General features: G+C 37.5%; 2 protein-coding genes across 6 annotated transcripts in view; one reads left to right on the top strand and one right to left on the bottom strand.

Annotated features, from left to right (window-relative positions):
• The window catches only part of FANCM (FA complementation group M), a 55,530-nt gene extending 50,194 nt beyond the window's left edge, over nucleotides 1–5,336 (top strand). For 2 of the 4 annotated variants that reach the window (XM_079913681.1, XM_079913680.1), the window contains 3 exons: nucleotides 1,175–1,550; nucleotides 3,157–3,448; nucleotides 4,501–5,335. In XM_079913681.1, the coding sequence (XP_079769807.1) occupies nucleotides 1,175–1,550; nucleotides 3,157–3,448; nucleotides 4,501–4,639 (807 nt within the window). In that variant the 3' untranslated portion in view covers nucleotides 4,640–5,335. Of the gene's footprint in view, nucleotides 1–1,174; nucleotides 1,551–3,156; nucleotides 3,449–4,500 lie in introns of all 4 variants that reach the window. The other 2 variants (XM_079913682.1, XM_079913683.1) reach the window with 2 other exon arrangements.
• Nucleotides 5,337–6,261: 925 nt separating this feature from the next.
• Nucleotides 6,262–15,893, bottom strand: part of MIS18BP1 (MIS18 binding protein 1) — a 63,482-nt gene continuing 53,850 nt past the window's right edge. For both annotated transcript variants that reach the window (XM_079913685.1, XM_079913684.1), the window contains exons 13-15: nucleotides 13,414–13,501; nucleotides 8,289–8,343; nucleotides 6,262–8,104 (exon numbers count right to left, since the gene is read on the bottom strand). In XM_079913685.1, the coding sequence (XP_079769811.1) occupies nucleotides 8,001–8,104; nucleotides 8,289–8,343; nucleotides 13,414–13,501 (247 nt within the window). In that variant the 3' untranslated portion in view covers nucleotides 6,262–8,000. The remainder of the gene's footprint in view (nucleotides 8,105–8,288; nucleotides 8,344–13,413; nucleotides 13,502–15,893) is intronic.

Here is a 15,893-nt window from a genome sequence, read left to right as displayed (position 1 = left end):
CCCCCACCTGTCCCCACACTCCTAGCACTCCCTCCAACCAGGCTAGCAAGCAGTAAGTGAGAAATAAAAGCAATCTACTGCTGAGAGAGAGACAAGAGTATGGGGAGAAAAACTCTGAGGCACAGGTTTACAAAGAAAAGTTAGAATATTTAGAAAAATCACCTGGCGAACGAGCCCAGACCTCAGCTCAGTTTGAAAGGACTTTGTGATGTTTTGTCATGGGTCCAAAGCTATTTCTGTACTTTGGTAGAGCTCATATTTACCTCAATCACTACTCTCCTACACAAGATGTTTGGCTTTCAACCAAAAGTTACAAAATACATAGAAGGAAGAAAAAAACACATTCTCAAGAACCAGACTCAGATATGACCCAGACATTGGAACTATCAGACAGGGAATTTAGAATAACCATGATTAACATGTTAAAGGCACTAGTGGAAAAGTCAAACAAACATGCATGAATAGAAAGGGAATATCATCCAAGAAATGGAATATATAAAGAACAATAAAGTGGAAATGCTAGAAATGGAAAACATGGTAAAAGAGATGAAGAATGTCTGCAATAGGCCCATCAGTAGACTCAATGCAGCCATGGAAAGAACCAACAAACTTAAAGCTAGGTCAATAAAATTACCCAATCAGAAATATAAAGAAAGAGTGAAAAAACAGAATGGAGCATCCAGGAGCTGTGGGAATGTAAGCAGTAGCCTAAGATACATGTAATTGGAATTAAGGAGAAAAGAGAGCAAGTAGAAGATATAGTTGAACAAGCAATGGCTGAGGATTTTCCAAAGTTAATCAACATTGGCATACAAGTATCTGAGTCTCTGGTTTCAATTATTATGGGTATGTTACCTAGGAGTGGAATTCCTGGGCCATATGGTAATTCTTTAATTTTGAGAACTCTCCCCACAGTGGCCTCACCATTTTTCATTCCCACCAGCAATGTACATTCCAGTTTTTTCACATTCTCATCAACACATTTTCCTTTTTTAAAAATTCTAGCCATCCTACAAGGTGTTAAGTGGTAGCTTGGTCCTTCATCTACATAGTCACTTTGCTGATGTTGAAGGAAGAAAAAAAAGTATCAATAAGAAAAATCAGCCTAGGAGTTAGAAGTTTATGGCGCTAACATATATATAACTGATCATGATTGATGTTTTCTGCTTTTCAGGATACTAGTGCTCTGGAGGATTCTGGCACTTCAGTGGCATACTGTTCCAACTCACGACCACGCTTGGCTGGCACACATGCTTCTCTTAGACTTCCACAGGAAGGCCAAAGAACTTGTATTCTTGTAGACAGTCGTGAAATCACTTCTGGTTCAGAAGTAATTTCTTCCCTAAGAGCAGTTCATGGCTTACAGGTAGAGGTTTGTCCTCTTAATGGTTGTGATTATATTGTGAGTAACCGCATGGTGGTGGAAAGGAGGTCTCAATCTGAGATGTTAAATAGTACCAATAAGAACAAGCTCATTGAACAGATCCAGTACCTACAGAGCATGTTTGAAAGAATATGTGTGATTGTGGAAAAGGACAGAGAAAAAACAGGTTTGTATTTTTAAATGGTTTTGTTTATAAGGCTGTAAAGGAACCTATTATTTGGTTCATTATCCTACTGTCAGGATGTGGGAAGCTCTTAAAATTTAAATACCTGACTCATGAATGTCATTTCATATTTACATAATGCCATAATGTTTTTCATTAGTCATTGTGTTTAAATGCAGCTTGTGAGAATCGAAGGGTGAGAAATTGAAGGCAAGTGAACCAATCATAAGTCTTTTTCGGGGAGCCGCAGAAAGGGTGAGGGGCCCTAAATAAGGCAGCAGTGGGGGAAAGGAGGAATCAGGAGGGAAGTGAAATCAGGAGGTAGCAGGAGTAAGTGGGAGCAATCAAGAATTACTGTTGAGCTGAACAGTCTCTTGATTACTGGGCAGTTAGGTAGTGGTGCTGTTCATTGAAATTATGAATATCAGAGAAACAGCAGATTTGAGGGACAAAGAGAGGTTTAACTTTGAATATGTTGAGTTCTCAATGGGTCACTAAAATGGATGCTTAGGATATATTAAAAAATGCAGGCTTGGAGCTTCAGTTAGGGCATTTTTATGGGTAATGTTTAATTGTAATGGGGAGCCCCTGAGAATAGTGAAAAGATCATAGGATATGGGATCAGAAGATGCACTGAGTTCTGGTGTCTCTATAGCTATGTGATACTGCATTGACAAATCACTCCCTCTGAGGAGTTAATAATATACTTTTCCTACTCATCCCGGGGTGTTATGAGGATTAAGTGAAATCATGCAGCTGAAAGCCGCTATGGAAGAATTCAAGGATTATACAGTCATTATGTAAAAGAAAATAATGTAGTTTACATAAAACACTGGTTCAATTTGAGCAACGTACTTTTCATCGCCACTGTCACTACTGAACCATGTGACCTTGGATAAGTCATTCTGTCTTTCAGTAACCCAAATTTTTTTTTCTTTTTTAATTTGACAAGTGAGGGCTTTAGATTAAGTGATCTTTTGGGTCTTTCTAGCGTTAAAATTCTATAAGTTACTCTTTACTAACATATCCTTTATAAAGGAAATAGATTTGGAATAAAAAGGAAAGTAATACGGCAAAAGTTACGGAAAAACATCTTTTTTTTGGCTTAAGGAAGAATGCCAAAAAAAGGATGTAGGTGGAACATGGAAAGAAAATGAATGGGAAAAGTAGGGAAGTAAATTAATAGGCAGGAGTTAAAGTTATAATGGGTATGCAGGGTATTGAGATACTCTTGGAATAAATACATGATAATTTTATATCAGTTAGAAGTAATACTTAATGAACCCTTCGGCAATGCTACCATTATGAATTTTAGAGATAAGTAATATGGTCTTGGCCTTTAGGAATGAATTATCTAGGAATATAAACTCTCCCCTGCCTACTCACCTTCTTCTGTAGATTCCAATTTAAGACACTCATAAAGACCGTTCTCCTTATTTTCTATTTGAGGATCACTTGAAATTTTCAGCGGTAGGGTTTCTCATTAGCATAATGTGGCACTAGTTTGCTTAATGATGTAGATCTTGGGATTTTAATAATATACAGTATTAATGGTCCTACTTAATGTAACTTACTATGGTTTGCATTTTCCTAAATGTAAAATATTTAGGAGACACATCCAGGATGTTTAGGAGAACAAAGAGCTATGACAGCCTGCTGACTACCTTAACTGGTGCTGGAATCCGAATTCTTTTCAGTTCCTGCCAAGAAGAAACTGCAGATTTGCTAAAGGAATTGTCTTTAGTGGAACAGAGAAAGAATGTTGGTATTCATGTTTCAACAGTGGTGAACAGTAATAAATGTGAGGCACTTCAATTTTATCTCAGTATTCCCAATATAAGTTATATAGCTGCACTGAATATGTGTCACCAGTTTTCATCTGTGAAAAAGATGACAAATAGGTATGTGTTTTAATATTTATTTATTTGGTTGCGCAGGGTCTTAGTTATGGCAGGTGGGCTCCTTAGTTGCAGCACACGGGCTCCTTAGTTGCAGCACACGGGCTCCTTAGTTGTGGCATGTGAACTCTTAGTTGTGGCATGCATGTGGGATCTAGTTCCCTGACCAGGGATCGAACCTGGGCCCCCTGCATTGGGAGCACGGAGTCCTATTCACTGCACCACCAGGGAAGTCCCTGATTTAATATTTTTAAATGGTTACTTTAAAATCATCCTTGAAGGCATTTCATAGGAATTTTTTTTTTTTTTTTTTGCGGTACGCGGGCCTCTCACTGTTGTGGCCTCTCCTGTTGCGGAGCACAGGCTCCGGACGCTCAGGCTTAGTAGTCGTGGCACACGGGCTTAGTTGCTCCGCGGCATGTGGGATCTTCCCGGACTGGGGCACGAACCCGTGTCCCCTGCATCGGCAGGTGGACTCTCAACCATTGCACCACCAGGGAAGCCCCCATAGGAATTTTAATATTTTTAAAAATAAAGAGGTATAGTGCCTGTTAGATTCTTTCATTCAGTAAAGACTTTGCTTGTCAACATGTATCAGTCACTGCATTAAGCTGAGGACATTAATGGAAGGAAAAAAAAAAAACGTAGGCATTGTCTTTGAGTAGCTTAGAGCCCTGTGGGGAGACAGACAGCACTTAATTTGATCTTGCAGTCTCACATTTCTGGGCTGGTTAGTTCTGTAACTAGAAAAATGTTCAAGTTGAAAATTTTAGTAGCCTCTAATGATTTTATTGCTTGAAAATCAAACGAAGGCTTTAGAAAATAGGTTAAACTAAAGGCTCAAATAAGATGTTGAAATTATTATTATAAATGATTTTAAATATAGGGAATAGGCTTTTGTTTTATTTAAACTAATGCTAAGACATAATCAACTGAATGTAGAAAACTTGGGAAAAAATGATTTTCTTAAAGGATTTTATGTTTGGTATTCTTTAAGCAAGAATATTGAATTTTATGTCAGAAGTTTTAGTATAATGTTTTTGTTTATTTTTCAGCTCACCTCAGGAAATCTCCATGTATGCACAAGTAACTCATCAAAAAGCTGAGGAGATCTATAGATATATTCACTATATATTTGACATGCAAATGTTGCCAAATGATCTTAACAAAGGTAGTTTTAAATCTGATGCATGATCAGACTGCTCAGGTGGGTTGTCAAAGAACCCTCACAATACTAAATGCACTTCAATAATCATTGCTGTGGTTTGTGATTATCAGTTTAAAATATATTAATATTTCCATATCTGTTATTTTACACTGTGTATATTTTTATTTATATAGAATATATAAATGATTAAAAAATCTGATGTTTAATAATCATTTTGGTTAGATAATAAAACTTTTTTATTGAACAAAAAGCTTATTGAAGGTACTATTAAGTAAAAGCTAGAGTGAAAGATATATTTTAGAATTTTCCCAAAGATTATAGTGCTATCATTGTCATTTGTTAGCATTATAGGTTGATGTGTCTGCTGCCAGCTTAATGGTCATAAACAATTTTTCTCATATATCAACTATATTGAATAGATGTGGGTGGTAGGTGTATTGTGAGATAATGCCCCAGTAACTAGGAAAGTAGAAAATTTAACTGAATCCTAGTTAACAGTCTAATCCTAGTAGTATGAACTCTGATCTATACTACTTTTTTTGGTTGAAGTACCATATTCAAAGAAGTGATATCTTGGAGTTGGAACATTTCAGTATAGATGAGCTATGGAATGTGGACTTTCATCGTGACCCATAACAGTGTGTCTGTTATGCTACTAATTGTTGGGTAGTTGAACCAACCTCACAGCAGAGGGTTTCACTTAGACTTGGCATGGACTTCAAAGCTGATCTAATTCAAATTGCTTTTCTCGTTCCTTTCTTATCAGATGATAAACGTGAGGCCCAGAGACAAGTGACTTACTCAAGTTTAGACTGGGAAATCTAGAACAAGAACCCAGGAACTAGATAGTTTTCTTTCACTAAAAAAGTTGCTCTGATCGTGAACTTAGCTCCTTTGGGATAGTATAAATTCTGAATTCTACTAAAGCAGTTAATCTCTTATTTCTGCTGTTTAATAATTTTGTCAAAGCCAGAAAGAAAAGAAGTTCTATAAATTATTGGCTCATGTGCAGTTCTCAATTTGTTCTCTCTCAGGTTCAAATTCATCCTTCAGTATCTCACTCCATTATAATGGACTGGACTTTTTGAGCATTTCTCCCTAGTGAGCATGATTTAAGCTTTGTCAAGTAGGAGGAGGAAAGGGACTTCTTTTTCTGGTTCCAGTGTGCTGTTTTTTTTGCTGCTACTCACTCCTGTTACATGGTATCAGTGGTGCATTGGGTAGGGACATCTGGTGCTCTGTGCCCTGGCTGCACACCAGAAGCATGCAGTCCCTCAACAACCTCATAGTGCCCTGGACTGATGACCTCCTTGCAGCACATCTCATGCAGACACCAATGTCTTCAGATTCTGTGTGTTCACCCAACAGACAAAATATTTCATAAATTGATATGGTTTGAGGGACATAACCTAGAGGATTTCATTTATTTATGCTTGCTGTGTAGAGACCTCTATCCATATTTAAGCTGCAACGGCCTCTTTCTATACTCTTCACAGGTTGCACTTAACTATCGACCCTATCGTTTATTGATCCGTCTTACTGTCTTTGAGCCCTTCAAGTCTTTCTTTTCCACTTTTAAGTCTCCTTTGGAGGTTACCTTAAACCTTACTAGTTTATCTAATGACCCAATGGAAAGAAACGGGAATAACCAGGTACCTGGAAGGTGGGATACAATAGTTTTGATAGGACACATGGAATATGGGGAGTGGGGGTACGTTGTGGTTTGTGTCAACTATATGCTATTTCAAAAATTATCTTTTTGTTTCGTATTACAGAATTTAACTACCTTCTAATTTTTTTAAAAATTTTTATTGGAGTATAGTTGATTTACAATGTTGTGAATACCTTCTAATTCTTAAAACACTATCCACTAACATCAAGCAGCATGGTATTACACCAAATATTGGCAACTTAGAGTTCTACAACAGAATTTTTTAGAGCTACTCTAAAATAACCCCCTTTCATTTGTTTCATCCTTCATCTATCAAAAATCTCTGTGGCAGAAACTATCATTGTAGTTTAAAGGAGAGTGATCTGTTTGCTTGCACTATTCTTCTTAAATCTTGTGTTTCTACAAATCCTGTAGTTCTTTAGCTGCTGATTATTACTGACTAAATTCTTAAGAAACAAGAAAGTATACTTTTTCTAACAGTTCTGGTATTTTTCAAGGAAATGAACTGAACCATTAACAAACAAAATGCATTTTTTCTATGATCCAGTAATTAGAAAAACCAACCAAAACATGAATATTATAAAAGCAAATTTACTTTATTTGAACAACCTACCTGGAGAGAAAGAGTGGGTAAATACGTACTATAACCAGAGGGAAAAAAATTCTGTCAAATTTTTTTTTAAAAGAAGATGTTGGGGGTACGAGTTTATTAATTAATTAATTTATTTTTGCTGTGTTGGGTCTTCGTTTCTGTGTGAGGGCTTTCTCTAGTTTGTGGCAAGTGGGGGCCACTCTTCATCACAGTGCGTGGGCCTCTCACTATCGCAGCCTCCCCTGCTGCGGAGCACAGGCTCCAGACACGCAGGCTCAGTACCCGTGGCTCACGCGCCCAGTCATTCCGCGGCATGTGGGATCCTCCCAGACCAAGGCTCGAACCCGTGTCCCCTGTATTAGCAGGCAGATTCTCAACGACCGCGCCACCAGGGAAGCCCTATGTCAAATTTTAAAGCATAATGGCATAATATGCTAAAAGAAGTTTATTTCTAAAGAAGCTGTCTGAAAGGAAAACAGTGTTTACTATGACATGGCATAGTAACTTGACTCCTTACAGTAAAAGAGGTATAACCTGAATGTTTGTCTAATCCAGTCTTTTAAATACTGAGACCAAATTTACGCCATGTCTGCTTAAGAATACAACAAAATCTGTTCTCTTATTCTACCTAATAAAAATACTGAAAAAGCAATAAATTAAATTTACGTAGGTTTCATGAATATGCCAATCACAAGTTTTAAGAAAAACAATCAGGAGAAAGCTTGTCAAATGGTTTAAACAACATGTACTGATAACTGAAACATTAGATCAACTCTGGCTTTTATACCAAGTGGTGGTGGTGACAACTGGTAACCTAAAGTTTTCATGAACTCAGTAGCTACCAATACAATCTATTTTTTAATTCTCCCCCACCTCTCCCCTTAAGGATAGCAACATTTTCTTGAATGCTTCTGAAAAAAATCTGTATGGAACATGATTTTCTTAAAGTAAACAGACTAAGATGCTTATGAGAGACATCTATATATAACACATGAAACCTATGAAAAAGAGTCTGCAATTTCATATGAAGCTACATTATAAAAAAAAAAATACATCCTTCAAATGAAGATACAGATACACTGTCTGCTTCTTGATAAACATCCTGGAAGTATTCTCATTTTTACTATGCAGAATCAGAGTTCGAAAAATAAGAATCTTTCTCTTCTTCCTCTAAAGACTCCATAGCATTAGTGAAAAGTTTTCCAATACCAGAGTTTTCTGCTAATTCTGTAAAGAGAAGTTTAATAAAAAGATTAATATATTTCTCAAAACAATTTCAATGAAATTGAAAATAACAGGAAACCAATTGGTAGATCTGCCCACTTGTGAGCAATTAATTTTAATACTATGTTAATAAAGAGACTACCCTATAATAGAACAGAGCTACAAAAGAAAGATGTAAGTATATTACCTTTGTTAAATGGGGTTTTTCTTCTTGATGGTGGAGTTGAAAAATCACTTTCAATCTACAAGAGAGTTCATATTAGCTAAGTGATGCCTCCTCTGAAGCCTGCTTCATATGTAGACAAAATTCAGCATGCTTTACCCCAATAAAACATTACAAACTAATGCTACAGTGGTTAAAGGATAGCCTCTGAAAGTTGCCAAAATCTACTGAGTACTTATTCCATTACACTAGCAAAATTTGAATTCTCTGTACTTTAAATTCTTGGCTAAAATAATAATTTATATGGCAAGTTTTAAGTATATAATGCATGCTTATATATACATCAGTGCTTTTTAAACTACTGGCCATGACTATCTTTAAAAAATGAAAATGAATAGAACAGAAAAGAAAATATGACAGAGTATACCCACTGTACTAAGGATAAGTATTATTGAAAGAAACTTTAGATATACAAACTCGTGTTCATAGATTGCCATGGAAATGTATTTTTTCCTGTGAAATGAGTCAAAACACTATTACAACATTTAGCCCTCAAAAATCATTCAATGAGATAAACCAGTATCATCATGATCAAGAGGAGGAACCAAGATGGGAGAATAGAAGGACATGAAACTCACCTCTTCCCAAAAATACATCAAAAATACATCTACATGGGGAGCATTTTCTCAGGATAGCTTACTGAACACTGACAAAAGGTATCAGACACCCAGAAGTGCAAGAAATATCTCCATATAACCCAGTAGGATGAAAGAAAAAATAAAGGAATTGGGATGAGACCTGCGGCACTGGGAGGGAGCTGGAAAAGGGGAAACGTTCCCGCACCCTGGGAAACCCCTTAACTGGTGGGAAGATCAGCTGGGACAGAAAGGGAGCTTCATAGGCTTGGAAGAGAGCACAGAAGCCAGCTGGTGGCAGGCAGAACAGAGACGAGCACAGAGGATCTGTGCTACCTCACTGCAATCCCCAGCCTGAGATGGTCGCCGTGTGTGTGTGTGTGTGTGTGTGTGTGTGTGTGTGTGTGTGTGTGTGTGTGTGTGTGTGTGTGTGTGTGTGTGTGTGTGTGTGTGTGTGTGTGTGTGTGTGTGTGTGTGTGTGTGTGTGTGTGTGTGTGTGTGTGTGTGTGTGTGTGTAGGGGGGTGGGGGGGGAGCAATGGGATGAACGGGTTAGGCTTCAGAGGACACACACCTGGGGAGAGTACGGGGGTTGGCTAAACGGAGACAGCCTGAAGGGGTGAAGGGGCTGGAGAGTAGTTATAGGGCCTCAACCGAGGGTGTATGTGGAAGAAGCCCAGGCCGCCACAGAAGCAAATCACTGTTGCTAAGGGGTGGGGTGCATGAAGGAAGAGAGGGGCGGGGCCTGCCATAGCATCCTCTTTCTTGGGCTCTGGGAGCAGGACAATGGGTGCTCCTGTGGCTGGGATGGGACTAGCCTCGCAGCTGTAGGCTTTGTGTGTGACTGCACGCAGAGGCAGGGCTGGGGTCTGGGCTGCTTCCATAGCTCCCATGGTGGGTCCAGGTATGTGACTGCTGTGGTCCCGGTACCTAACTTTAGTGGATCTGCGCTGGCGGCTTTGTGAACACAGTGTCTGAGGGACACCACAGCCGACTACCTGCATTCCCACGGTGGAGGCGGGGCCGAGGGCAGTGCCAGTGACAGTGTACTTTGTGGGCTTGCACAGGTGACACACAGAGCATACCCCCCAGTGGACAGCTCGAGCAATGGAATACTCAGTGGCTCTTCTCTCAGTGGGAGAGCTCCAGTTTCACCTACCTCACACTGCAGCTCAGAAACAGATCTAGGGGCTTCTATTCCAACAACTGGGGAGCAGATGCTGCCCCCAACAGGGCTGTGACAACCAGAGAGCAAAGAAGAGACCCTGCTCAATATCCAGTGCAGGCTCTAGTCACCACACGAGTCATACCCCCTATGAAAAGGACCCCGGCCAGCACACACTGAAGGAAAATGCAGCAGGCATCCCTACTAGAAACAGCCCATGCACCAAAAATATTAGACTTATGCAGGCTACAAAGGGATGCTCCCACATAAAAACAGCCCTTCAAGGCCATAGTAAATAATTATTTCTCCTAAGCTCACAGAGTCAGAGAAATAAAAGTAAAATGAGGAAGTAGTGGAACCACTCCCAATTAAAAGATCAAGAGAATTCTCCTGAAAGAACAAAACAGACCTCTTCAGTCTAATAGACACTGACTTCAGAAAGGAAATAATGAAAATACTGAAGGAATTAAGAAGGGCTATTGATAGAAATGAAGATTACTATAAAAAGAAACTAGAAACTATAAAGAGGAACTAAGAAGAATTGGAAAACTTATTTGCCGAGATGAAAGCTGAGCTAAAGGCAATGAATAACAGAATGAATAATGCAGAGGAACAAAGAAGTGATCTGAAAGAATAAGAGAAATCACCCAATTAGAACAGCAGAGAGCCAAATGAAAAGAAAAATGAAACCAACAGAAGAGACCTATAGGATAATATAAAGCATGCCAATCTACACATAACAGGGATCCCAGAAGGAGAAGAAAGAAAAAAGGATATTGAAATGAATCTGAAGAAATTATGGTTGAAAACTTCCCAAACCTAAAGAAGGAAACAGATATCCAGGTACAGGAAGCACAGAGGGTCCCAAACAAGATGAACCCAAACAGACCTACACCAAGACATAATTAAAATGGCAAAAGTTAGAGGATTCTAAAGGCAGCAAAAGAAAAACAAAGATTTAATTATAAGGAAACCCTCATAAGGCAATCAGCTGATTTCTCTACATAAACATTGCAGGCCAGAAGGGAATGGCAGGATATAAAGTCCTGAAAGGGAAAACCCTGCAACCTAGGATACTACCCAGCAAGATTATCATTTAGAATAGAAGGAGAGATAAAGAATTGCTCAGACAAGCAAAAACTAAGAGTACACCTATCCTAAAGGAAGACCTATCCTAAAAGGTCTTCTCTAAATAGAAAAGAAGCAAGAATCTATAGGAAAGAGAAAATCACAATTGGAAAGTAAATCAATTAAATAAGCCAGGACACAGACTAAAAAAAAAAAAAAAAATCAAAAAATTTCTGTGAAAGTGATGATAACCACAATGAACAGCAAAAGGATTAACATGAAGATGTAAAAGAAGACATCAAAATAATAAAAATGTGGGGGAGGAGAGTAAGAAAATGTACATTTTTTTTTCTAGAATGTGTTTGAGCCTATATGACTACCAGTCTAAAGCAAGTAGATATAGGAAGGGGTTAACATACTTGAAAAACAGAGTAACCACAAATCAAAAACATACAATAGATGCACAAAACCCAAAAAGAACACAAGGATAAAGAAAACCATCAAACTGCAAAAGGAAAATGAAAAAGGGACAAAGAAGAAATATAAAATCAATGGAAAAACAAGGTTTAAACAGCAATAAATTCATATCTATCAATAATTACCTTAAATGTCAATGCACTAAATGTTCCAATAAAAAGACACAGAGTGGCAGATCGGATAAAAAAACAAGAACTTCCAATATGCTGCCTACAAAGAGACCCACTTTAGGGCAAAGAACACACACAGATTGAAAGTGAGGGGATGGAAAAAGATATTTCATGGAAATGGGAATGAGAAGAAAGCAGAGGCCGCAATACTCATTATCAGACAAAACAGACTTTAAAACAAAGAAAGATAAAGAAGGACACTATAAAATGATAAAATGATCAATACAAGAAGAGGATATTACACTTGTCAATATATATGCACCCGATATAGAAGCACCCAGAGACATAAAACAAATACTAACAGATATAAAGAGAGAAACTGATGGGAATACAATAATAGAGACTTTAACACCTCACTCACATCAATAGACATATCTTTGAGACAGAAAATCAATAAGGCAACAGAGATCCTAAATGATACAATATCATCATGATCCCCACTTCATACCACATATGAATAAAATGAGATTAGAAAGCTCAAGTAGCTTGCCTTGTCATAAAGCTGGTATGGAGTCAGACCTTGAAATCAGAAGTTTTAATACTAAATCCTTTGTTCTTTCTATCCTCACACACTCATTGGCTACAAATGAAACCAAAATTTCATTCTTGTAAGGAATGGACTGGAAAAAGAAAATCTGAGAAACACTGAGAGGGTGTCTGCCCACACCTTCAATTATGGAGTAGAGGTTTCTTTTGAAGAATTTAGTCTCCAGACTGATTTTAAACCAAGGTTCCCAGAGGTATCTACCATTTCCTGTGGACAAATAAAGCCTACAAAGATTAGGTCTGATTAGGTAATCCTAATGTTAAGTTTAGAGACTCTCTGAGAGGAACTATACTCTAGCAGGTGTGCAATATAAATATTTCAGTGTGGGTGAGGAAGAAAGATGGCCATAACCTGGTCAGAAGGAATATACCCTCAGGGAATAAGGTAGTCTCCCATTTTACCTCCATCCAGAAATTACCATTCTCTAAGAATGGCTATTTACTTTGAGGAAATTTGAGGTGAATTAGCTTTTCCAGAATACTTATAGTTTTATCTGGATATAAATTATTCAGATTAAAATCAGAAATTAAAAATTTAAAAATTAATTCAAGAGGATTCTCCTAATCTTTTCTCAAAGGGATACAGATCACTGTAAGGCAATTTTGAGTTAAAATTTTTTCTGTAATTAGATTTTGAGTTAAAATTTTTTCTGTTATTGACATACACACACACATAAAATCAAGTAGCTGAATCTGAAACAATTTGAAACCATTTTGAACCTGCAGAGGATTTAATGAAATTTCTTATTCTATGACAATCACAACTCAATTAGTGTGGATTATTCCCCAATCATTGAATAGATATGCTTTTGTTTTGTGTGTCTAACCTATATGTGTTCTTTCCACCCTGCCAGACTCCTCAAATGAAAATTCTCACCTTGCTCAAATGCTTCAGTCTATGAGCTGCCATCCATAATCCTACAGCACTTAGGTACTTACCTCACTCATAGCCTCATAATTTACTTGTATTAGGCTGTAAGCAACTTGAAGGCAGGGACTGTTATATAACATAACTACAATAATTTGCCATATATTATAGTTGTTCAATAGGTATATGTTGAATAAATGAATGGTGAATAAAAATACTTACTGTTTTTTTCTTGATATTGCCCCAGACAGTGCCACCTTTACTTTTATGGGTTTTTTGCATACGAAAAACATATTTATCACAGTCAGCCCTGTTTAAATATAAAATAACAGGTCAACATTAACTACCATACTTTTATCCACAGGTTGAACAGCAACTGACAAAATGAATTTAAAATGTTTCAATATTTTAAAAGTACATTTTCTTTTCCATTTTTAAAAAGGCAATCATGTACCAATGGAAATAGACAAAATGCTTCAATCTAAGACTGTTTTGGGAAATGATGGTTTACCCATTGTCTTTTGTCCCATTTGTGCTCTTTCCAATCTCTATCTTGCTGCCTGTCTTTTCTAAAACTCACAGAGACTTCTTGTCCCTTGATTCACTTTTGTTATACCTTTCACTCCTTTCTCTTATTCATGTCTTCCTTCCCTCTCCAGATTGAATCTTAAAAGTTGATCATTTTAAGGATAAGTCTGGTGATGAAAGCCCTCAATTAATTTATGGCTTCCAACTGTGTTTAGTCTTCAGTTCAGCTCATAAGCCTTTTATTTCTACATACTTACATCTTTCTTATATCCCCCATACCAACTAAGAATTTTTTTTCATTTCTTTTTACCTTACCTCTCTCCCTTCTCATTCTTTGCAAATAAGCTTGACTCATAATTTACAGATGAAAACTGAAGCCACATGTAATGTCGTTCTCAATTTCCCCAACAATTACTTATGACAGTAAATCCAGCTGAACACCAATTCTAATTCTCTCTTTTGGCTTCAAGATCCTATATGATTGACTATCCTTTCCTTTATGACTATTTGGGAGCAACCTTAAAGGTATGACGTGTAGAAATGTGTAAATGTGTGACATATTAAGATATTAATGTGAACCACAAACTCTGCTGCATAGCAGGTGAATAAGCCTAGCCAGTGGTTCAGGATCAGCATCTCATGGGTCTGTTGTCCTGAACAAACCAGAGACTTGGGGATTAATAAAAAAAAATGTTTTGTTACTTAATATTGTTATGAGAAGGAAACTAACTGCTAGAGTTGGTGAAGTCAAGAGATTGAAGAGGTCTAGGAAACTCATATTTTAAAAATAAAGAAGTTTTAGGAAATATATTCTTGATATAAATGAGCCCACCATATGCTCTATAAGAAAAAAAAAGCCATTTTCCTTAATTGTAAAAGTGATACATATAAAAAAATAACGTGACAACCTGTATCAGTGTAATTCTACAATATAGAGATAATGGCTGGTGATATTTTTGGTCAAGAAATTTCCTTTCTCTTATGAATACATGTTATGTAAACTGGGATCATACTGTATGTAGTTTTATTTCTTAGCTTTTAAAAATTATCCACTGAACATTATGTCATTAAAAATTCTTGAAGGCATCATTTTAAATTGTTATATATTATTCTATTATATGGACAAATCCTAATTTCTTTATTTTTAAAATTTATTTTTTTATTTTTGGCTGCGTTGGGTCTTCGTTGATGCATGTGGGCTTTCTCTAGTTGTGGTGGGCGGGGTCCTTTTTGCTGGGGTGCACGGGCTTCTCATTGCGGTGGCTTCTCCTGTTGTGGAGCAGGGGCTGTAGGTGCGCAGGCTTTAGTAGTTGCGGCTCGCGGGCTCTAGAGCATGGGCTCAGTAGTTGTGGCACACAGGCTTAGTTGCTCCACGGCATGTGGGATCTTCCCGGGTCAGGGCTCGAACCCGTGTCCCCTGCATTGGCAGGAAGATTCTTAACCACTGCGCCACCAGGGAAGTCCAACAAATCCTCATTTCTTGACTTTCCTTACTGTTGGACATTTAGGTCATTTCCAAATTTTCAGTATTGTTTTGTGGTGAACATCTCTGTTCATACAAATGTGCATACATACTTGCCCAAACCTCATATTTCCTCAGAAATAAAATTCAAGGGCCAAAGGGATGACTATTTTAAAGCTAATAATTTGGCCAAAGTGCTTACCAAAAACTGTGTCCCAAATTATATGCTTCCCAGAAATAAACCCACACACCTCTGGTCAACTAATCTTCAACAAAGGAGGCAAGAATATACAATGGAAAAAAGTCTCTTCAGCAAGTGGTGTTGAGAAAGTTGGACAGCTACATGTAAATCAATGAAGTTAGAACACACCCTCACACCATACACAAAAGTAAACTCGATATGGCTTAAACTCTTAAATATAAGACATGACACCATAAAACTCCTAGAAGAGAACATAGGCAAAAACATTCTGACATAAATGATACCAATGTTTTCTTAGATCAGTCTCCCAAAACAACAGAAATAAAGGCCAAAAATAAATAAATGGGACTTAATCAAACTTACAAGCTTTTGTAGAGCAAAGGGAACCATAAACAAAACGAAAAGACAGCCTACAGACTGGGAGAAAATATTTGCAAATGATGTGACCAACAGGGGCTTAATTTCCAAAATATACAAACAGCTCATACAACTCAACCACAAAAAAACAAA

The sequence above is a fragment of the Stenella coeruleoalba genome (genome assembly GCF_951394435.1).
Source record: "Stenella coeruleoalba genome assembly, chromosome: 2".
Classification (NCBI taxonomy): domain Eukaryota; kingdom Metazoa; phylum Chordata; class Mammalia; order Artiodactyla; family Delphinidae; genus Stenella; species Stenella coeruleoalba.
The sequence above is the reverse complement of the archived record's forward strand: the minus strand, read 5'-3'. Positions and strand labels throughout refer to the sequence as shown.